The sequence below is a fragment of the Heliangelus exortis genome, chromosome 8 (assembly GCF_036169615.1).
Source record: "Heliangelus exortis chromosome 8, bHelExo1.hap1, whole genome shotgun sequence".
In the NCBI taxonomy this organism is placed as follows: domain Eukaryota; kingdom Metazoa; phylum Chordata; class Aves; order Apodiformes; family Trochilidae; genus Heliangelus; species Heliangelus exortis.
Window position 1 is genome coordinate 26426496 of NC_092429.1, and position 21928 is coordinate 26448423.

The 21928-nt window shown below is 51.9% G+C and overlaps 2 protein-coding genes across 3 annotated transcripts in view; one reads left to right on the forward strand and one right to left on the reverse strand.

Moving 5' to 3' along the window:
* The window catches only part of PAPPA2 (pappalysin 2), an 86930-nt gene extending 86211 nt beyond the window's left edge, over nucleotides 1-719 (forward strand). The window contains exon 22 of the mRNA XM_071751151.1: nucleotides 243-719. Within this exon, the coding sequence (XP_071607252.1) occupies nucleotides 243-317 (75 nt within the window). The 3' untranslated portion in view covers nucleotides 318-719. The remainder of the gene's footprint in view (nucleotides 1-242) is intronic.
* Nucleotides 720-3499: 2780 nt separating this feature from the next.
* Nucleotides 3500-21928, reverse strand: part of ASTN1 (astrotactin 1) — a 47842-nt gene continuing 29413 nt past the window's right edge. Inside the window, exons 9-23 of one of the 2 annotated variants that reach the window (XM_071751152.1) lie at nucleotides 21471-21545; nucleotides 20879-21016; nucleotides 20047-20197; nucleotides 19465-19631; nucleotides 19089-19283; nucleotides 18643-18770; nucleotides 16410-16514; nucleotides 16061-16249; nucleotides 13108-13376; nucleotides 12835-12968; nucleotides 12008-12159; nucleotides 11513-11648; nucleotides 11295-11395; nucleotides 10766-10949; nucleotides 3500-3622 (exon numbers count right to left, since the gene is read on the reverse strand). In XM_071751152.1, coding sequence (XP_071607253.1) covers nucleotides 3616-3622; nucleotides 10766-10949; nucleotides 11295-11395; nucleotides 11513-11648; nucleotides 12008-12159; nucleotides 12835-12968; nucleotides 13108-13376; nucleotides 16061-16249; nucleotides 16410-16514; nucleotides 18643-18770; nucleotides 19089-19283; nucleotides 19465-19631; nucleotides 20047-20197; nucleotides 20879-21016; nucleotides 21471-21545 — 2131 coding nt within the window. In that variant the 3' untranslated portion in view covers nucleotides 3500-3615. Of the gene's footprint in view, nucleotides 3623-3781; nucleotides 7385-10765; nucleotides 10950-11294; nucleotides 11396-11512; nucleotides 11649-12007; nucleotides 12160-12834; nucleotides 12969-13107; nucleotides 13377-16060; nucleotides 16250-16409; nucleotides 16515-18642; nucleotides 18771-19088; nucleotides 19284-19464; nucleotides 19632-20046; nucleotides 20198-20878; nucleotides 21017-21470; nucleotides 21546-21928 lie in introns of those variants that run through there. The other variant, XM_071751153.1, reaches the window with a different exon arrangement.

Consider the following 21928-nt stretch of genomic DNA (forward strand, 5'->3'; position numbering starts at 1 on the left):
GTGCCAGGGGAGGTTTAGATTGGATATTAGGAACAATTTCTTCACCCAAAGGGTTGTCAGACCCTGGCACAGGCTGCCCAAGGCAGTGGTGGCGTCACCATCCCTGCAAGGATTTTAAAGCTGTGTTAATGTGATGCTGAGGCTGTAGTGGTGAGCTTGGCAGTGCCAGTGGTTGGACCTGCTGATCTTAAAGCTCTTTTCCAACCAAAATGGTTCTCTGGTCTCCTTTTTGTTCCCTCCAGGTGATCCCCTTTGCTGCTGACTGTGACCAGGAGGAATGCACATGCAGAGACCCAGCAGCTGAGGAGAACCAGTAGCAGGAGGATGGAGCCAGGCAGGAGGCAGAGTCTGGCAGGGAGCTCAGCAGTGCACACAAGTTGAAGCCACCAAGGCTGCAGCATGTGGCAGTCCCCTCCCCATTGCTGCTCTGTCCCAAAGCCAGCAGGGACACGGAGGGGCACAGGGCACACTGGAGGGACTCAGTCCAGCACTGCCTCAGATGGGTGCTGGGCTGGGCTCTATGCTGAAGAGCCCAGGCTCTGTCACAGACATTTGTCCTGGTCTGGTATCTGGGTGTCTGTCCTTGCTCTGGATTTTGTCACTAGTCAGCCCCCTGCTGATGTACAGGCTTCTTTTAGCAAGGTTAAGCTAGTTGTGATCTCTCTGCAAATATTTAAACTTAATTATATATATACATACATATATATTATATATATATATAAATATATATTATATTTTCTTTGCTCTTGATGAAGCTGAGAAAGGATACCCCTTTGTCATACACCCATGCTGCTGTAAAGTACAAACCCTTGGGAAAACCACAGGAGGAGCAGAGCATCTCCCCTTCCTTGCCCAAGTGGGAGCTGGAAGGAGGAGAGAGGGAGAAGCCAAACTCCCAGGTCAGGAGAGATGTCCCCAGCCAGACAGCATGGAGGCTGCCACCTCAAGGTGTGCTTCAGGCACCCAGTTCTGCCCTTGGGATCTGCTGGTGCTTTGCCTTGCCCTGGGTCAGGGTTTTGAGTCTGAGGTTGAGAAGATGCAGTGAGCACTGCCACCAGTAACACCCAAGCACCTGGCACCCATTATTTCCAAGCCTCCTGGGAAGGGTTTTGTGTCCATGGGGATCACTGCATGCTCAGTAGGAGCAAGGACATGCAATGGTTCCTCTCTGATTTGCCCCTCCTGCCAACTGAGTAGGTGAGGGATGTGCTGATGGACCTGCCAGGTCTGCCAGATGGACCAGAAAGTTCTCAGGGGGATGGCTGACCTCTGGACCTCAACATCCCATCCACCCTAAATTCTAAAAAAAAAAAAAAAAAAGGTGAGGAGAGGTGAGGCAACCCAGAGGAGCTGTGTGATGCTCTGAATGGCAGGCAGTGGGTGGGCTTTTCCCCACAGCTCCTTTCCAAACATGGCTTTCAACAGTGCTGTCTCTCAGAGGAGAGGCAGGACCTAAACAACCCATCAGGAGACAGAGCATCATCTTTTCCCACTGAGATTTTTTCCTTATCAGTATCTCAGGGGGGCCAAGCCCACCACGGTGGACATAGAGCCAATCACTTTCTCCAGCCTCTTGCTGCTGTAGGCACCAAGTGACAAGTTTTAGGTTCTTTTCTAGCCCCAAAGAAAATAATGTAGAAACTGTCCTCCCATAGCTGATTCCCAGCAGTTTGGACCCAGCCCCATAGCAGCAGCCAGTGGGGAAGGTGCCTTAGGGTCATCACCAGTGGTTTTCTGATAAAAAGAGGAGAAAAAGGGATAAGGGAGAAAAGGGATAAAAAGAGGAGAGCAGAGAAGGGACCTCAGAATAGGAACATGGACCCGGATGCCTTCAAGTGCAGGTTTGGGACCAAGGGTCCCAGGGCCGTGTCCCCCTTGCATGGCCGGGCTCTCAGCCCAGGTTTGTCCAGTGCAAGAAGGGATGGAGAGAGGGCGACACAGTGTGGAGAGACCGGGGATTTCCAAGCCATCCTTTGCTTTTCTCAAGCTTCCCCCTGTCCCAACCCTATTTTTCAGGCATCTCCTCAAAGTTGTGTTTGGCTGGAGGACAAGAGTAGCAGCATCTGGACATCCACCAACCAGCATCCAGGCAAGAGATGCTTTGTCCTTTTCCAAGCTGCTTCCCAAGCCTGAGCTCTCCATCACCCCAAGGCAGGGTGCCCTAATCCAGGCAGGGTTTCCTGATGGGGGAGAACATAGGGATCACCTCCTCTTCAGCTGGGACACACAGAAATTCTGGTCCTATTGTGCACAGGTGACAACCCCAATGCACTCTCAGGCAGAGAGATGTAATTTTTTTTTTTTTTGACATTGATCCACTTTTCAATTAAAAACATGACCATGAAAACCCAAGGAAATTAAAAAAAAAAAAAATAAAAAGGCTTTTGAAACTCAAAATGCCCCCCAGCAGTTGGAGATCAGGCAACCCATCCTGCTTCACCTGTCCATGGGGACAACAGGGAGGGGGGTGGCTAGCAGCCCCAGGATGGGGCTCCTGGCAACCCCAGGATGAGCATCTTACCATGCTAAACCCTTCCCTGCATGATGTCAGTACCACCTGTGTGTTAAGATGCCAAATATTCACGTTTTGGGCAGGACAACCCTGGTCTTGGCACAGGCTTATCCCTGCTCAGCAGTGGGTGGAGGGGAAGGGCCATGCCCCATGGAGAGAGGGCACAGGCGGTGGCTTGGGTGACAAATCTTTGTGCTTCCCATGAATGGAGAGCTTCCACATACCCAAATTTTGGTCTTTGGTCTTCTACAGTGACACTGAGAGGTGGGTTGTTTGGTTGGGGTTTTTTTTCCCCCCTTTAGGGTTTTATTCACAATGGAGGCTGCTGATTTTTTTGTTTTCTTTTTTTTTTTTTTTTGGGGGGGGGGTTTGTTTTTTTTTTTTTTTTTTGTATTTGATAATTATTTTTTATAAAAATCTATGAAAAATAAATAATCTTCTTACCCTCCATGTCTTTAGCCTCTTTTGCTTCACCCTTGGTCCCACATCCCCTCCTGTACACAAATGCAGGCAGCATGGGGAGCAAACAGGAGTTAGGGATCAATGTGGGATCAAGGGAATCTGGTGGGAATTTCAGAGACATCATGGGACAGCTCACATGACTGGAATGTGAGAATTTCTGACACTACAGGTCCTGCTGCCATGCAACCCCCTCTCCTCCTCCTCATGTCTTGTTCCACAGTTAATGTGCAATGGGCCACAGAACTTAACTGCATGGAAAATAGCAAGAGGAAAGTGCAGGATGTATTTTTAGCTTATTTTCCTGCAAGTTAGCAGTGGGAAGAGGAAAAAAAAAATCAGGTTGTTCCATGAGACATAATGAAGTCTGGTTTCCTATAGATTCAGGCCTCTAAATCATCCCATTACCTTGTCTTGCCAGGTGCCCACCTGCAGCAATCCCCACCTCTCCCACCCATCTGGCCCTACAAGTGATTTTTAAGGCTTCATCTGGAGTTCTCACCTCTGCTCAGGCACTGATTTTTGCATTGTTTGTACGTCATTAATAATCAGGATATCACTATTCCTCTGTCAAAAGTCTGCCAGATGGACCAGAAAGTTCTCAGGGGGGTGGCTGACCTCTGGACCTCACCATCCCATCCACCTTAAATTCTAAAAAAAAAAAAAAAAGCAAAACAACAGACTAAGAGGACTACTTTTAGACTACTTTAGACTGCTGTGAAGACACACCCAAGCTCCAAGGCAAGGACTGTTTCATCCACTACCAAGAGGTGACATCCAGGGAACCAAAAGTGTAAACAAACACTCCAGTTTGCCAGAGCCACAGATTACTACCAGCTCCATTTAATAGTCAGTTAAATGATCATCTGGAGTTTTCACAGAGTGTTACAATGATTTAGTTTTTGTTGTTTTTGCTGCTGTTGTTTAAAACCCTTTTTTTTTAAATTATTATTATTTTTTAAGTAATATAGAAGGGTTTTGTGTTTCTTGCCATGTGGCTATCTCACCCTAAAGCACCCTACTTTCAGTCTACAGTAATAAAACTTCACATTAGAGGTTTAATAGAACATCAAGAAACATGAATTGTAGCCATCTTTGTAAAGAAAAGGACATAATCATCTTTATATGTTAAATAACTTCACAACAAGTAAAAGGTACTACAGGGGGATGGGTGCAGCAAAGAAGTAACAACCCAGAGGTTCTTCTCAGGCAAATGATTGCTCATTAATTCAGAAATTAAAAGCAGGGCAGGGAGGTGAGGGGGGTGTGCAGAAATGGACAGAAAACGTTGTTTTCTCCAACTTTTGTGTGGTTGGCAGTGTGGGAGGAACCAAGAGAGATATTTCTGTGCAGAGCCCACAGACAGACCCCACAGCAGAGGGGGGTGGGGGTCAGCCCCATGGCTCTTTGGGGTCAGCCCCATGCAACACATCTCACCAAGGCCAGGTTTGGTGCAACCCCCCCCCTGCTTGAGTCTGGGCTTCCATGGGGGAAGAGCTCACGTTTTAATGAGGGATTTGGGCAAGAAAATCCAAATTTGGGCAAAATTCTCTGTTGCAAAGCTGGAGAACCAAGAAGGAAGCCTTCTGAAAGCCGGGGCCATCATGAGCATGGCCCCAGGGATGGCAGGACTGGTGCAGCAGGTACAGCAAAACTGTGGCCATCAACCCCATGGAGCAGAGCCCCACCAGCTCTGCAAAACTGCCACAAAAGGACCTCAGACAGGTGGTTTTTTTTTCTCTCATCCTTTTGATAACCCATCTCCCAGCCATTGGGGAAGCAGAATCCAGCCCAGCCAGCTGATGCTGCTGGAGGGGATCAGTTTTGTTGACCAAGCTTTGAAATGGTGAGTGCATAAGCAGCATGGCAATAGCTGCAGAACCTCAGAGCATTCATTTGGGCCAGATGAAGAAAAGTGACCCAAAGGGGTGTGAACACAAGGGGGTGTCTGGGTTTTTCCCTAGCAGCAGTGGCCAGCAGGCTGCACTGCTCCTGTTCCTGCTGCTGCACCCAGGGAGCAACAAAAGAGTCTATTACCTCCAGGGAAATAGGCTGTGTTCTGTATAAAGGCCACGACTTGGTGAGCAACCAACTTGCACGTGGACCAGAGCAGCCTTCATCCAAACATCCCTGTGGGACACTGAGCAGAAGTGCCCTGTGCCCATCCCTGGATGGGTGCCTGGGTGGCTGGGAATTCAGTATCTGCTGGGAAAAGGAAAAGGATGAACCCAAGCCCCTTGGCCAAGGTTGCCAGTTGTTGACAGGAAAAGGAGGAATGGCTCAGTATGGATCCTCATCATCATCATAGAATCATCACAGGTTGGAAAGGAGCTTAAGGATTATCTAAACACAACCTCCTTGACATGGGCAGGGACACCTCCCACCGGACCAGGTGGCTCAAAGTCTTGTCCAGCCTGGCCTTGCACTTCCAGGGATGGATCACCTGCCCACATCTACCTGCATGTGGAGGTGGTGCTGGGCTTGCTCTGAGTCCCAAACTCTTGGCATCATCAGGTATACAGAAATCCAAGCAAAACATGTGAGAAAAAGCCACAAAGGTTCCAGTAGACTTCCTTCTTGCTAGCACCAAGTGTTTACCTGAAGAGCCCTGCCAGACACACTCATGACAGAAATGCCACTGGGCCCCAGCAGCTCCCCAGCCCAGGCCAGACATCCCTGGAGGAGAGGGCTGCCTGTGAGAAGGGAAGAGCAAGCCAGTGTGTGGTCCTGCAGGAAGATCCTGAGCTGCTGTGGAGCATTTGCTCAACCCCAGCCACATTCTTCTCAGCACCGTGCACACCTTGGAGCCATGTCCTTGGCAGGTAGCAAGAGTAATGAGGCAAAAAATCATAAGAGACAGCTTGAAGATTGCTCCTGCCAAGGCTGGAAAAAAAAAAAAAAATAAAAAGAAAATTAGAAGGAAATTTTTCTCTCTGAAGAGGCATCACAAAAATCCCACTGAAGGGCTCTTGGTTTGTCCAGATCAAAGGTACACAGCTGGCAAGTCCAGAGATGCCTCCTCTGCAAAGCAGGCTGGAAGCTGAAGATAAATGAGACTGTTTGCTGCTGCCAGCACCATCAGAGGTAACAGGGCTTTGGAGAACAGTTTGCTCCCAGCTGAGCTCAGTGTCCCAGAACAAACCCAGTTCTCTGGTTCAGTAAAAAGAAGAGTCACTAGTGAGAGCTGTAGGTATGGGCCTGAACATGGGCAAGCAACATCTCCAACCCATCACACTGTGTCACCAAATCACCCTCCAGGACCAGGACCTGCAGGAACCTGTGGGCTGTGCCACAGCTGCAGGGTGGCCAGTGCAGAAGACAACCTTGTCTGGTTGCCTGGGTGCTGCTCTCTTGCCTCTCCTCAGCAGCCATTTTTTACTGCCTCAAAGTCTTTATTATGGTTGGTAAAAAAAAAACCAAAACCATAATGGATGGGATTTTTAGCAGACTTCCTAGGAATTTCGTCCCACAAGAAGATCAGGATGTCCAGCTCACCACTGGCCCTGAAGCCAAGCTGCCTTTGCTCTGGAGGACCCTGCATTTTAGAGCAAACATCAGCTTTGATCCTCACAGAAGAACTTAAGGAGATGGAGCCCCCTTGCCCCTCTCTTTTTGCTCCCACCTCCCTCTGCAGTGACACCATCACTTGGTCGGGTTCCATCCAGATCTCGTGTTTTACAACTGCAAAAAAGAAACCAAACCCAACCCTCTTGGCTGCCCAGTGGCTGTTTTGCTCAGCCAGAATTATTAGCATCTTCATGCCCTGCCTCAGTTTCTCCGACCCTGCATTAACAGCTCTCCCTTAGTAGCCCCATGACCCATGTTCACCCTGGGGATGGTCCCCACAGCCAGGGCAGAGATGGGGCAGGTCTGAGGGCTCCTGACTAAGCTCTCTCCACTACTTCCCTCACATCCATGAGCTGAGGAACCTCTTGGTGAAATGAAGAAAAACAAAACCAAGAAAACTGGGTCCCACAAGACTTCTAACTAGAAAGGCTTTTGGCCAAGTTGGAGAAGAAACTAATACCGAGTCAGTCCCGCATGGAGCAGCTGATTTCCCTCAGTCCGTATTTTTGCCTCCAGAAACAGCAGTGACACTCTCCCTCCCGCGGGTCTGTGTACAAAATCCTCACCAACACCCCTGGGGAGGCCAGCGTGAGAGCAGGGACCCCTGGCCCTCAGTAGTCCTTGTCACCATAGTCGTTGTAAAGGACGCTCAAGGTCTGCTCCTCGCACGTCTTCTTGAGGTCCCGGCTGAGCTCCCCCCAGTTGAGCCCATAGGGTTTGATCTCACTGTAGCGACAGGAAAGGTACTTGAGGGATGAACGTTGGAGGCTGATCTTGGGCTCCTGAAGAAGGCCATGGCACCAGCTGCTGAGGTCCCCCAGCTGTGAGAGGATGAGGCCAGCTTTCCTGCAGGGAGGTGGGAGGGAGATGCCGGGGAAGACGGGGAGTGAGGGGGCCATGGAGACACCACAGGGAGATGGTGGGGAGGGGTTGGAAGGAGGGTGTGTGGAGACAAAAGCAAAGATGGTTGAAAACACCACAGCAGCTCCTGGATGGGGAATAAAGAACACAAGGATTGGGCAGGGTGGAGAGTGGCTGGCAGGCTGAGGAGGGCTGGTGGGGCTCTGGGCTGGGGGTGGCACAGGAGCCCTATGACGAAGTCTAAACATGTGCAGGAGAAGCCTTTGCCTGGGTCAGAGGTGCCCACACCACCACCATGGCACACACTGGTCATGGGACTTGCCTTACACTTTCCTGCTCCATCCCCACTTCTTCTCCATCTCTGTAACATTCTCCCAACAAGGTCACATCTGCTGTGGGCTTAGTGAAGGGACAGTCATAGGGAAGTTGCAAATATCCCAACAAAAAATGCCAACAAAAATCCCAGCACCCCTTGGGATGGACATCACCGACTCAAATGGCATTACTGGTCACTGCTGCAGCTGCTGGACCCCAGATGTAATGGGATGGGAAAGTGGGAACCAACAGCACCACAGGCAGTGGGGAAAAATGTTAGAAGGTGTTAGGCATGATATGTGAGGCCAGTGTCACCAGGATACACCTCCCCATGATGTGTGGCATATCTGGGATCTGTGCTGGTCACTCGGTGTAGGACACCTTCACTGATGTGGCAGGGAAAGAAAAAAGTAGGCATGCTGGGAACATCACTCCCTTGCTGTCATCTGAGTGGGATGTGATGGAGAGAGAGTAAATGTGTGGGTTTGGTGACCCACATGTCCAGCATGCAGAGACATCACTGGACACAAGTACATCCAGAGCAGCTTAAGGCTGTGATCCAAAATGCATGTAGGACACAGAGGGGAGTGTGGGATAAAGCAGGCAATGACTGCCCAAACCAGCAGAACTGGACTAGCCAAAGAAGGGAAGGAATCACAGACTGATTTGGGTTGGAAAGGACCTTAAAGGCTGTATCTTCTCCTGATATCCAGGCTCTCTGCAGCACTCTGCAGCTGGGAGGAAGCAACTTGGTTTTTGTAGCCTCTTACACTCCCTGGCTTCCTCTGGCCCAGAGCTGCCAAGCAGGGAAGCCAGCATGCCCCAGGTGAGCAGAACCAGAAGGTGCCATGGCTTGCTGGAGAAGGAGGGACATGATGGAATCAGTCACCTGGGTCCACATGCAGGACTTCAAAGGAACATCAGCACCAGACAAAAAAACGCTCTGTCTGCTGGCTAAATCATGCTTTCTGCAAGGGATTTTTCTTGTCACCACCCATCTGGTTGCTGGCAAGCAAAGAGGAGCTCTACTTTCAAAGGTTTGTCATTGCCAGAGCCCTCTGCAGCTGCATGAACATCTCTTCCCAAGTAGCTTGAGCTGCAAACACTTTCAGCAGCTTGTGTCATCCCATCCCAAGCCCTCCAGCATTCCCAGATGGCGGAATTAACCCTTTGGCTGGTAGATTCAGGCAGCAAAGTGTAACAGTTGGGCAGCTCAGTGGCTTTTGTAGCTGTTCCACACCAATGCATCCCTGGGGCTTGAGGAAGAGGTCCTGGGTCTCCTCACTGAGCTCTGGTGGTGACAGTGGCTGTGATGACTGTGGTCTGACATGCAGGGAATTTCCTGTGCTCCTCATGCAAAGCACTGCAAGAGATGTCAGATGGTCTGTGCAGCCCAGGGCTGGGTTTCACAGCTGGAAATGGGAAGAAGGAGGCATCACCACAGGTCAAGACAGAGGTGAAGCCAAAGCCAAGCCTGCCAGTCCTATAACTGGTGCTGTGGGAATGAAGCATCCCTGGGCAGAGGAGCTGTTGTTGAGGCTCCACATGTTGGGATGTGAGCACTGAGAGCTCACAGCTCTTAGTACAGAAATGGGAACAGGGAAAAGAGGAGAGACCCCAGCTTTGCCCCAGGGAGTAGAGGATCTCTTGGGAGTTTCCCACCAAAGCTGAAAGTGGGAGAGATGCCTAAGTGCAAGACAGCCACGAGCTACTTGTTGAGCCTTTCTGATCACCTGCCAGAGGTTTGGAGGACAGAGAAGGCACATGGAAGATCTCCAGTCCTCTGCTAGAAAACCAGAAGTCATTGCCAGGAGAAGCAGGGCTGGAAGACAGTGATGAGAGCAGCAAGAGGAGGTGTGGGGCAGGGGTAAGGTGGAGGCCATGCATTTCACAGACATGAGCTGTGGCTGGTGTGTGTTTGAAGTAATTCTTACTTCAGGATGGGCTCAAGACTCCAGATCCTATGAAACACCACTGCAGCCCACACAATCTCCCAGCCAAGCTTGCTCAACTGAGGAAACACCCATGTTAACTGGGAAACCACCCAGACCAAAGCAGACATCAAAGGATAAGGGGAGAAAGGCACATCTGACTGTCTCCATGAGCCTGGGGCAGGAGGCATCCCATCCCCAGGGAGCTGCAGTGAACTGGAGAAGCCCTGGGAGAGGACACAGTGCTCAGTGAGGCATAAAGGGACTGTCTCAAGTGGGAACATCCTCATAACCTGCCATGGCACTAACTAACCAAGCTTGGCACTGCCTGGGCACCAGAAAGAACTCATGTCCCTGAGATAAGCCCACAGGACTGCAGACATGGACCAAGAGAAGGGAGCATATGCACAGTTCAGGGCCAAGCTGAATCCACTGCCTGCTTTGGACCACAAGTCATGGTAAGTCCCAGGCACAGAGAGGCATTCAGCTCAAATAGAAGCCCAGAAGGAGGCTTGGAAAGCCAAGTCTGACCTTGGCACGGCCTGGCACACATATGTGTGTTTGCAGGCACTTCTTGCAGCATCTTCCACAACCAAGCTCTTCTATGTCCCCTTCTCCAGCAAGCTTGAAGGTTTAATCACCTCCTTGCACCTTCACTCCAACAATGCCCAGGACCCTTCTCTAGCAACATGCTCCAGCCACACTCCCTCCCCTTCTCACCCACAACAACCTCCAGATCTCAAAGATGCCCTATTTTTCCAGGACCTTCTTCTTTTTTGCCTGTGGGAAAGAGAATCCCATTCCCTTCCCACTCTGCATGGCATGAATGAACAGAGCAAAACTCCAGAGGCAGTGTAGGACCAGAGGGACTGATAAGAATGATGGTTCACCATCTTCCACCCTGCCCTATGTTTATGGTCCTTCAAAGGAGATGGCTGGACCCCAAATATATGCTCAGCATCCAGCAAAATGGGAAGCCCACTATGTGACCTGAAGCTTTATCATCAAAGAAATAGAGATTTGCTGGAGAGCCACCATCCTGGGGACCAACATTTACAAGTGATCAGCCTGTTGGTGGGTAACACCTTGTCTGCTGAGCCAAGGCAGGTTCCAAGCCTACCTGGGCCCCAGTTCATCTTCACAACGCCAGGTGAACTCCCCAAAGCTCTCATAGTGCTGGTTGTAGTGGTATAGGACACGGTGCAGGCTGGGGGAACCCAGGTCCAGCAGGGTGTTGTAGGCTGTTTGCTGCTCCTTGCCACTGGTATAGCCATTGAAGAGGTTGTAGATCTTGTCTGCTATTTCTGGGCAGAAAGAGAGGGGGTGTGCAGTCAGGGGCAAGGATAGGCAGGAACAAAGCTTACCAGGCCAAAGCTCAGCTCTAGGGAAACCAAAACCAGAGCCAAGATTGGCTCTTGAGTTATGACAAGGTTCCAATAGAGGATCAGGAGAACAGATAGCATTCCCCAGGCTCAGTCTAGGGTCAGGTTCCCATAGTTTGGTCTTTCGTCAAATTTCACCAACCCTCAGCACCATGTGGCCACCATGGGTGGAGGGGATGTTACAGCCAGGACATGAGACATGCTGGAAGGGGGAACTCCCTGTTACTGGTCCCAAACACCACAGTCCTGTAGCTCCTCCCATCTCACCTTGAGCTTTCACATCATCTACCACAGGGCAGGGGGTTTTGACCATCACATCACTGGACCTTGAGCGCCTTCCTGTGTTATCGACTCCCCAGAGCGTGAACCTGGCCCAGAAGGGAAAAAAAATTGACTCCCAAGCCCTCACACAAACTCAGGCAGCATCAGACAGGATCACCAAGTGACAGCACTGTCACGGGCATGGCACAGGGACAGTGACTCACATGTAGGTGGTATCGGGCTCCAGGCAGCGAACGATGAGGGAGATGGTGGAGGAAAGTCTATCAGGCACCTGGGCAGGCATGGCACAGGGTGACTTGGCACCAGAAATTATGTCATCCACGAAGCTCAGCACTGTCTCTAAAGAAAGAGGTGAGGACACACCATGGGGGAGGACACAGAAGATGCCTGTCACACAGGAGAGCTGCTGAGGTCTGTGCCTGGTGCCAAGGCTCACACACGAGGTTGGTACAGACATGGACCCACAGCTTTTCCTGCAAAGCTCATCCCTGTCATGGACCCACAGCTTTTCCAGTAAAGCTCATCCCTGTCATCATGGAGCTCCCACCTCTGCATTGTGGTGGGCAGGAGAGAGGCTGCTCTCTTCCACAGAAGGCTGGATACATTGCAGCACCCTCTTGCAAAGAGGGAGAGGCAAGCTCCCCTCCAGAGCCTCCATCCCACCATCCCGAGAAAGAACCATCAGAATTCCCACTCACCGGTCTCCACCTTGGAATGGTCCATCCTGTCAGTCACCTTCTCTTGACGGAGGAGGTAGTCAACAACCTGCACTCCAATGGGGGGCTCTGAGTGCCCCCACTCCAGCACCACCAGTGTGCTGCTGGGCTCGTGAGCAGTGGAGAGCCGCAGGCTGCGGGGGAGACAACACTGCCTGGTCAGCATCTTGAGGGGACAAGGTCCAGCAGACACAGCTAGTGCCCACCCACACTCACCCTCAGCTGTGTCAATCCCCATCTTGCTCCTCCTCTCTGCCATAAAAAGGCAGCAAAACCACCAGGCTGAGGTGTGGGGGAGCTGCTGAGGATAACTCCATCAACTGGTCCCCATGGCTGGTGCAAAGGGTAGCATGAGCATGTCCTGCATGTCACTAGTGCCACTCACTCTGCTGCAGACCACGTGCAAGCACACCAACAATGGGTTGGTTGCTGTAAGATAGCACCCAGGGACAGCTTTTGCATGACTCTCTCACAGCTAAAGGGCTTCAAAGCCATTGACACAGGAGTGAGAGCAACCTCAAGACACAAGTGACTCCTCCTCTCCTACCCCTCCTGGCTCTGGACATGCCCGTGGTTGCTCTGCCACGATGGATCCAAACCCAGCTCTCCAGTCCTTGACTCAGTTTACAAAACACACTGCAGCAACTCTCCACTCTCTGCCTGATTTCCAGCTCCTCCATCTGCTTGCAAACCCATCCCATAAACCCACAGAAGCCCCGGCACCTTCTGTGACTGTGCTGGTGACCATCACCATCTCCTCCCAGACCCACCACACCAAGAGACCAGGCTGGGCACAGGTGGAAACCTACATGGGGTGTGGCAGAGGGGCACAGGTGGGCAGCCCATCAGCCCCAAAGGCACTGGAGTCACAGCGGCACCAATCCTCGATCACATCTCCACTGCCTGAGCACCACAGGGAGCTCATGGTGGCCTCCTGCAAAAGCTGGGGGGCAGGAGAAAGGAATAAGCACCAAGCAGGGGAGCTCCCATGCTGCTGCCACACCAGGCAGCACACAGCCTAGGTGAAACCCACCTAGATGCTGTCCTACCACCTCCCCCCCCTGTGTCTAGCAGCTGCTCACCCGTTGGGTTTGGTTGTTGGTGACCAGCTCATAGATGGGGGCAGCTTTGGTGACCTCCAGCAGGATGGGCTCAGCTGGCATATCAGGAGCAGAGGTGAGGTGGCAGAGTGGGCAGGAGGAAGGGCAGTGCCCACGGCTCTGGCACTCCATCCTCACCCCCGCTGCCATGCGCTTGGTGCCCGACTCGGAGAGGCTGGCGATGTACTCTGGGAAGGTCAGAACCTTGGGATCCCTCTCCTGTTCCTCTGACTCATCCGAGGGGGAGTTGCCTTGAGGAAGAGAGAAAAAAGGGGCACCAGGGTGGGCTCTGAACCATCAGCAAGGGGATGCAAGGGGAGTACATGCAGCCAGGAGAGAGGCAGTGGTGCCCAGAAAGCCTCCAGGATATCCTCCAGAGCTCCCTGCTCTAGGGAGGAAATGTTCATCTGGTCTTCAGAAAAAGACTGGGAAGTCCACCCTAATCTTTACCCTCACAGCTTTTTGGTCTTGCTGTGCCTCAGCTTCCTCAGGTTTTCACCTGGCACTGGGACAAACCACCTTGTAGCAGGCCCCCACAGGAGGGACCCTTCTTCATGTGGCTGAAGAATCATTAAGGACCTGCCTGGGCACCTTCATGCTGATGCCTCACCAAAGCCCCCCAGACAAACTGCTCCACAGCAAAAGCCCTTCTGTCCCAGGAATTTCTTCCCTGGACTCCCTCAGTTCCCAAGGATCCCCACTGAAGCTGATGAGACCAAGTGTGGGGGACACCAGAGAGAATGAGTGTCAGACCAGGGTGAACAGCAATGATGAAGTCTTGGGAGAAGCCCAGACCAGGTCTAAAGAGCTCAAAATGAGCAGGGAAGACTTGACAGTGCTTCACCATACCCAGAAAGCTCCCAGGATGGCTGCAGACACAAAACCCCTCCCTACACAGGTGAAAGAACATGGGAGAAAGGTCCCTTTCAGGAGCTGGCTCAAGCCTGGCTCTGCCTGGCTCTTTGCCCTGCCCTGGGCCATAATAGAGGTTGCCAAAGCTGCAACCAGGTGGGGGAATAGTCTTTCCCTAAAAACTTATCTTTCAGAGCATCAGCATGGAGCAAAACAAAAGGGTGAGATGGCAGCAGATATGTAGAGTGGAACTGCAGACACCCAGCCAGCTCTTTTTTCCTCTTTCCCACAGAATCATGGAATTGTTTTGGTTGGAAAAGACCTTTCAGATCATCAGGTCCAACTATTAACCCAGAACTGCCAAGACCACCACTAAAACTTGTCCCTTAACACCACATCTTTTAAATCCCCCCAGGACTGGTGACTCCACCACTGTCCTGGGCTGTCAGTCCCAGGACCTGACAACCTTTTGGGTGAAGAAATTGTTCCTAATATCCCATCTAAACCTGCCCTGGAGCAACTTGAGGCCCATTTTCTCTGTTTCTATTGCTTGTTACCTTGGGAGGAGAGACTGACTCCACGCACACTCCAGCTTCCTTTCAGGAGCTGTATAAAGCTCAGGTGTCCCCTCAGTCTCCTTTTCTCCAGGCTAAACACCCCCAGTTCCTTCAGCTGCTCCACAAAAGATTTGTGCTCCAGACCCTTCTCCAGCTTCCTACTGCAAGCTCATCCAGAGCTCATCTGTCCTTGAGACTCCTGCAAACACAACGGGGCTGTAAACCACAACTTGGGGTACAAAACTGTCACCTCAGTCCCCCGGTGAGATGGAAATTGATTGTTTTGGGCTGGCTGTGAATTGCAGCTCAGCAGGAGACTAGGGAAGGCAGACGAGCTGGGGAATGGTTTGTCTCTTGCAATTTCTCAATTGATCTTCAGCTCCTGATGTTTGCAAACAAGGAAAGTGAAGGAAGGAATAGATGGCAGGTGCCAGAGCAAATCCACAATATGAGGGTGTGGGTGGAAAGAGGCTGCCAGACCTGAGAAGCCTCCAAGCAGGAAAATCAAAGAAGAGGAAATTGCAGGATTAAAAAAAGACCTCAGTTCTTACCATCAAAAGATAGTACATCTAGAGACACCCCTCAGCAAAACCAGCAGTGGGGTCTGTACCCTCACAGGCTGGCTTGGGAAGAAGTTCAGGCTTTGGAAAGCTGAGCCTGCAGGATCCAAACTCAGGCTCAGAAAAGAGCCCTTCCCAAAAAGAAGCCTTTCCCACACCAGAGCCTCAGAGAGAAAACAAACATCTCTGTGTCCAAGGCACAGCCAGAGCAGAACCAACACAACCCAACATCCCCAGCACGGGAGGAGATGCCATGGTCCTGGTGACCACCAGTGTCAGGCAGACACTGGGCTGCTTTTGCTTTTAGAAAGCTCATGTCCCAAGCAGGCATTGCCCTCTGCACCATGATGGACCTCCCAGAACTACCTGGAGTACTGTGTCCAGCTCTGGAGTCCTCAGCAGAGCAAGGACATGGAGCTGTTGGAGTGAGTCCAGAGGAGGCTATGAAGATGCTCTGAGGGCAGGGGTGTAGAACTAGATGATCTTTAAGGTCTTTTCAAACCCAAACCATTCTATCTTTCTATGTTTCTTCTTTCCAGCCATGAAAAGCCCAGTGCTGAGAGCCCTGGGAGAAGAAAGCACATTAAAGAGGGTAAAGCCTGGCTGGAGGATATGAGTGGAAGAAAGGAGATAGAGTGGGGACAAAAGGACGGAAGGAACAGGATTAAAGACAAATAAAAGCTAAGTCCAGAATCAGGCAGGATGGCTTGGTGGGATTAACGCCTTCATCTTTCATTTCCCTGGGGGTGCATGGATTTATCTTCCTTTCTGGTCTGGACTAAGTCCTGCTGCAGTCCAAGGGAGTCCTTCAGTCAGCTTTGAGACCAAGGGTTAAATAAAAATATGAGATGGGAAACAGCCCTGACATGGGCTGAGCACTTTCCCTGCTGTGTTGAAAGCAACCCCAGGTTCCTTCCCCATGGGGTGGCTCTGGGGACTCATCCTGGAGCTGAGAAGGGCTCCTACCTTTGCTGATGTCCTCGTACTCCAGCCAGAGCTGCCTCTGGACCTGCCTGTTAGGATACCAGATGGAGCAGGACTCCTCGAAGCCATACACTGCCTCCTGGATGTAATGGTTGCCAAACTGGTCCAGCAGTGCCACAAAATCTCCCCGGGAGGTGGCCCCATCCAGAGAGTGAAGGGCGTTGCTGAAGGCTAGGGAGGAGATGGGAGGAGATGCTCAGATCCCAGAGGACCCACAAGCCCTCGGCCACCTTCCTACACACTTGTGATGGGCAAGCAGCCTCTGAGCCTGCCAGAAAAAGGCTGTGTATCCCCTCCCCACCCCTCCTTCCCCCCAGCCCTGCACACTTACACTGGGAGATGGTCAGCTGGTTGAGTCGGACGTGGTACATGACGGACTGGACCTTCCAGTGCTGCAAGAGGGGGTACCCAGACACCTCACTGAAATTGACCATTCCTGTTAGAGAGAGGATGTGGGAGCTCAGTGCCTCTGCCCAGGGATGCCAGGGTAGTCACAGCCCCTCAGGCTGGGCCCAGTGGGGTGGGAAGGGCTGAGGGTAAGAATTGTGCACACACGATGTCCCTGTCCCCATCCCCAGGGAGGGATTTGGAGATGAGGGTCACCCACCCCCTGGCAATTAAAATTGTGGCTTTGAAGGCAAACACATGGGCTCATTTCATCCTGCCGTGCAGGGCTCTGCATCCAGGGATAACAAGCCCCCTTCTTGCCTCCTCTCCTGCCTCCTTCCCAGTGTCTGCTTCCACGACATGCTCAGGTATGCTAATTATTTTACTAATGAGAGTTGTGCTTTTAAATGAGCTGTTTGCAGGCCTGGGAACAGTCACCATCACACTACGTGTGCCTGGATACAGCCAAACAAGAGGCCCTGGAGTGCTCTTTAGCCAGGACTGAGCTGTCCTGGATGCACACATACGGGAGAAACCACACTTCCTCTGATGCTCCCAATTCCTTGGACATTATGGAAATAATGTTCCTCTTGAGAAGGGGATATTCTCCCTCTTTAAGAAAAGAATCCTGGTCTAGTGGAGGGTGTCTCTGCCCTCTGGTATGGGGTTAGAAGCTAGATGATCTTTAAGGTCCCTCCCAACCCAGACCATTCTATGATTCTACGAAAGCCATCCAATTCTCCAGCCATTTAGCTGTGCCTCATAGGAGCCAGAAATTCATGGAGACCAGGGCTGGGCAGCCACTTCATCCTGCCCAAGGCATGTAGCAGTTCAGCTTCCATGAGCAGAGGGACAGAGAGGCCACAAAGCCTGGACAAAGCCCCAGAAACTATGAGAACTAAACAGTTCTCATAGCCCTGGTTTTGGTGACCAACACATCCCATGCTGTGCAGCAGGAGTGAAGCAGCAAACCACTGCTGAGCATCCTCCCAGCAGGAGCTCAGGAGGACAACAACAGGCATCCCCCCCTCTGAAACAAGAAATGAAAGTGTAGGATAAGCTGGAAAAGATCCTTTGCCTTCCAGTGCCTCTCCCTTCTGTGCTGGCTCCTACCAACAGCTTCAAAGCCTTGCTCTTCCCCACAAAGTGCTGAAGTGAAAACAGCCCTTCCCTGCTCAGCAGCTCTGCCTCTGGGGTGTTCACAGCCAGATCCAGATCTGCTTGCTGACAAGCAGAGACAATTTTACTTCTTTTCCTTTTTTTTTTTATTCCCCTTAATCAGCCACAAAGAGACAGCAGAGCCATGGGAAACAAATAGGATCATTTCCTGGCTCCTGCCTCCCCAGCATAATTGCCAGCAGAGTCCCAGTCCCATGCCTGCCTTCTATCCATGGAACCATGTCCAGGGCAGCAGAGCCCCATCAGGAGGGCAGGGGTCCTCCAGGCAGGGCTGAGCATCCCCATGGGTGCAGGGGTGACCTGCCAGCACCCTGCTCCATGCCTGCATCTGCCTGCACACCCATCTCCATTGCCATAAACCCTGGGGCAACCAGCCCATGGGTGCTCTGCAAACAAAGCTCTATCAAACAAACCAAATGTACAAAGTCTCTGATGAAACCACCCTGCAGACACCTCAAATATTTTCCTTTCACCACTCCTTGGCCATTTCAGCCAACTGCAACAAGCACCAAGGACACAAAGGCTCTTTAAGGGTGCTGAGAACTTGGGGAAGGGAAAGTAAATCCTTGGAGGTTGTCTAGGAATCCATGACAACCACATCACTCATTGTTTACAGTGCTTTGGCAGGACAATTCAAAATATTTTGGTTTGGTTACAGCAGGCTTTGAACACTTTGTTAAATTGGCAAAGGATATTTGATTTGGAAATCAAATTAAAGGTATTTGAAAAACTTTTTTTTTGCCTTGAATAAATAAAATTCTTTTTGCACATACCCCAAATATACAATGGATGCTTGAATTTTACACCACACAATTAAATTTACAGCCTCTCTTTCATTTTTAATGCCTTCCTCTGCTGCTGCCAGTGAGCATGAGATGCTAAAGCCAGACTAGATATATCCCATGGTAGATACATCCCTGCAAGGGTTAGGTGCCAAAGCTGGGCATGCTGGCAGCTGCTCTGCTGGGACAGGAGCAGGTCCAGCCAGACTCACTCACCAGTGAGGAACTCAGGGTCTGGCACGGGGTCAGAGAGCTCCTCTTGGCACTGGTTCTCCAGGGGCACCGTGGCCACCACCAGTCCATCTGGCAGCTGCTGCTCCAGTCCCCGGGCAAAGTTGTTCTGCCTGGAAGTGAATTGCACAGAGGAAGGCAGGGCTGGGGGACAGAGAAACTGTCTGGTATAGTACCCACAAGAGGGTGACACATCCCAAAGAACCCCCCAGCACCACGCTCTTCCTTTAGGCACAGGTTACATTTTTCTCTTGATGGAAAACCTCAGATGTGCCCTCCCCACCAGGCCTGCCACATCCTGCAAAGTTTGGCCAAGATGTGGATACACCAGGCAGTCTGCTCTGACCCCAGCCTGCTTCCCGTGCCTTCTCCTTGAAGAGGATGGCGAGCTCTGACCCTGCTAAGGTCACCTCCTCACATCCCCAGCTCACCTGAAAGTCCCTTTGAGCACCTGCCCTGCAGCCACCTCCTTGGAGTGGTTGTTGTAGCCATAGAAGATCTCCCCAAAGAGTGTCTGGTTCATGGGCAGTTCATGGGGCTCCCCACAGTCCCCTGCCTCGGGGCACGACTCTGAGATGAGCTGGCATGACCTCCCATCTGTGCCCAGCTTGTAATCCTCAATGCACCTAGGAGGCCAGCACGGTGCCCACTGTCAGCCACAGCCCCCAGCGGTGGGGACAGAAGCCACAAGGCCACCCCAGCAGGGACACTGGGAAGCTAGGAGCCTCCCACCCAACCTGAGGAGCTTAGGGTGGCAGTAGCACCTCAGGGCTGTCCCCGTGGATGGGCTGGTGATGGGTCACTCACCCACAGAACATGAGGATGTTGTAGAGCAGGGGTTCCTCAGGCAGTGGGACCATCTGCTGCAAGCAGAGCTGCTCACAGCCCCCATTGAAGCCATCAGAGCAGTCCACACCCACGTGACGGTCGTAGCACCCAGTTCCATCCTTCATGGGACTCAGTCCTGTTGGGCACTGGCAGGGGTGGGGGGAAGTAAGAAGTGAAGCCCCTAAGGAAGAAATCTTGGAAATCGCAGCCTGAGCCATCTCTCCAGCTCTGCTAGCATGGCACCAGGACATCCCAGCCCTACACACCCCCTCTGCTCCTGGGTACACACAGCAAAGCAGCAGCAGGGGTGATGGGGAACCTGTGTGAGGGACATGGGACCTTCTGGAGAGCCAGCAAGCAGGAGGGCTCCCACCTCCCCACCTGTGCATGCAGCAAGGGGAGAGATGCAGATGCCAGCTGGAAAACATCTCTTCCCACTGCAAAACCAACTCCAAAATCTCCATCCCCAGATGATGGGAAGGGAGGAAGGCCACAGTCCATCCCCTCTGACCCTCCCCCTCCTTGCTCACAACAAAGGGAGCTGTGCAGGTCCTCACGCACCACACAGCCCGTGGAGTCCAGCTTGCGGTCGGAGATGCAGCGGAAATTCTTGCTGCAGCCCCCGTTGTCCCGGGAGCAGTCACGGACAGGGCCAAAGGAGTCAAGGAGGACTTCCAGGCTGTCGAAGGAGGAGGAGGTCATCAGCTCTTCCCTGTGAGGAGGAGAAGGAGGAGGTGTGTCACTGCTCAAAGGTGACAACATGAATGCGTGCATGAGCGCAGCTGCCAAACTGGGTTTTTCTGGAGCTCAGGTTTCTCTTGGGCTGAGAGTGAACTGAGCAGCAGCCAAGCTTTTAGAGGGATGGAGGAGCTACTGAGATGATGAGAGCTACTTCCAAAGGCACTAAAGAAGAGCAGGTTAATGGATGTACTAATCTCCACCTGCAAAATGGTCAGCAGGGGCCCCTGCTTTCATCAACCCCCACATGCTTTGGGTCAGTCCTCTTGCTGCAGGGCTGCACTGCCAGGAAATTTCATAGAATCACAGAAAGGGTTGGCTTGGAAGGGACCTTAAAGATCACCTAGTTCAACCCCCTGCCATGGGCAGGGACACCTCCCACAAGTCCAGGTTCCAAACCCCATCTGACTTGTGCTTGAACACCATTTCTCTGGGCAACCTGTGCCAGTTTCTCACCACCTTCATAGTGAAGAATTTCTCCCTCATGCCTAACCTAAATCCCCTCTCTTTCACCTTAAACCGATCCCCCCCCTCATCGCTACATGTCCTTGTAAAAAGTGCCTCTCCAGCTTCCTTGCAGCCTCTTCAGGTACTAGAAGGCTGATAGAAGGTCTGAAAGGCCTCCAAAAGGCCCTTACCCCACCATTACACCCACCTGACCTCCACCGCGTCCTCCATCACCGTCATGTCAGTCTTGCACTTGGCTGAGGGGTTGATGGCCAGCTCAGCTGGTGGGATGACGAAGCTCTTGCTCAGTGGCAGCCACATGCCTTCCCCCAGGGTGTAGGTGAACCTGGCAGGGAGAGCAGGGAAGGCTGGCATGGAGGAAAACACCGAGCCCAGAGAGTTGCCTCTACTCCACACCAAGCCCTTGAACCTCTCTGGTGCGCAGCCGGGATGCCAGCCCAGCCTGGCCAGGGTGAACTGGGGCAGCTCCTCCAAATGCATCAAAATGACTCCAAAACCCACACGTGATTTAGATAATGAATGAAAAACAACAGACATACAGTTTTGTTTTCAGGAGAAAACCTCCTTCAGAACCTAAGCTTCTCTTTCATCATGGAGAAACCAGATGCTGGGCATCCAGCATCATCCCACGTAGCATCTGTGGTAGGACCTTCCCAGCCATGCATGCATGCCCCCAGGAGGTGGCACAGGACAGCTTTGCCAGCTGAGGGACCAGCTGTTGTGTTACGTCACATTTCTGAGCCCCAAAAAAGTGCTGACCAGGTTGCCAGGTTGCTTACCGAAAAATCTTGTCAGATGGCTGCTCACCCAGCACCAAGTCAAAACCACGCTGGAAGACGGTGTATGGCCAGGGTCTGGAAGAGAAACCCAGGAGCATCAAGTCAGCATCACATCCCCATCATCTAAAATGTTTCCTTTCCTCCCAGACTACATGCAAAGAGGCCCTGAGATGAGACAGCTGAAACAAAGCCAGGACAAGTCGATAAAACAGCCTCACAGCCAAGATTTTTATTTTGAGATTCCTACAATATCAGCTCCTCACCTCAGCCCAAAGCCACCAGCAGGTTGGTGGTACATCACATCCTTTGTTTTGGAGTACACTATGCGCCTGCCTGGCATGATTCAACTGACCTCAACCACCCTTGGGTACCCCCAACACAGCTCCCATCTTAGGGGTTGGTGTTGCAGCCATCAAAATGCTAAAAAAAAAAACCCAAAACCAAAAGGCAGCTTCCCC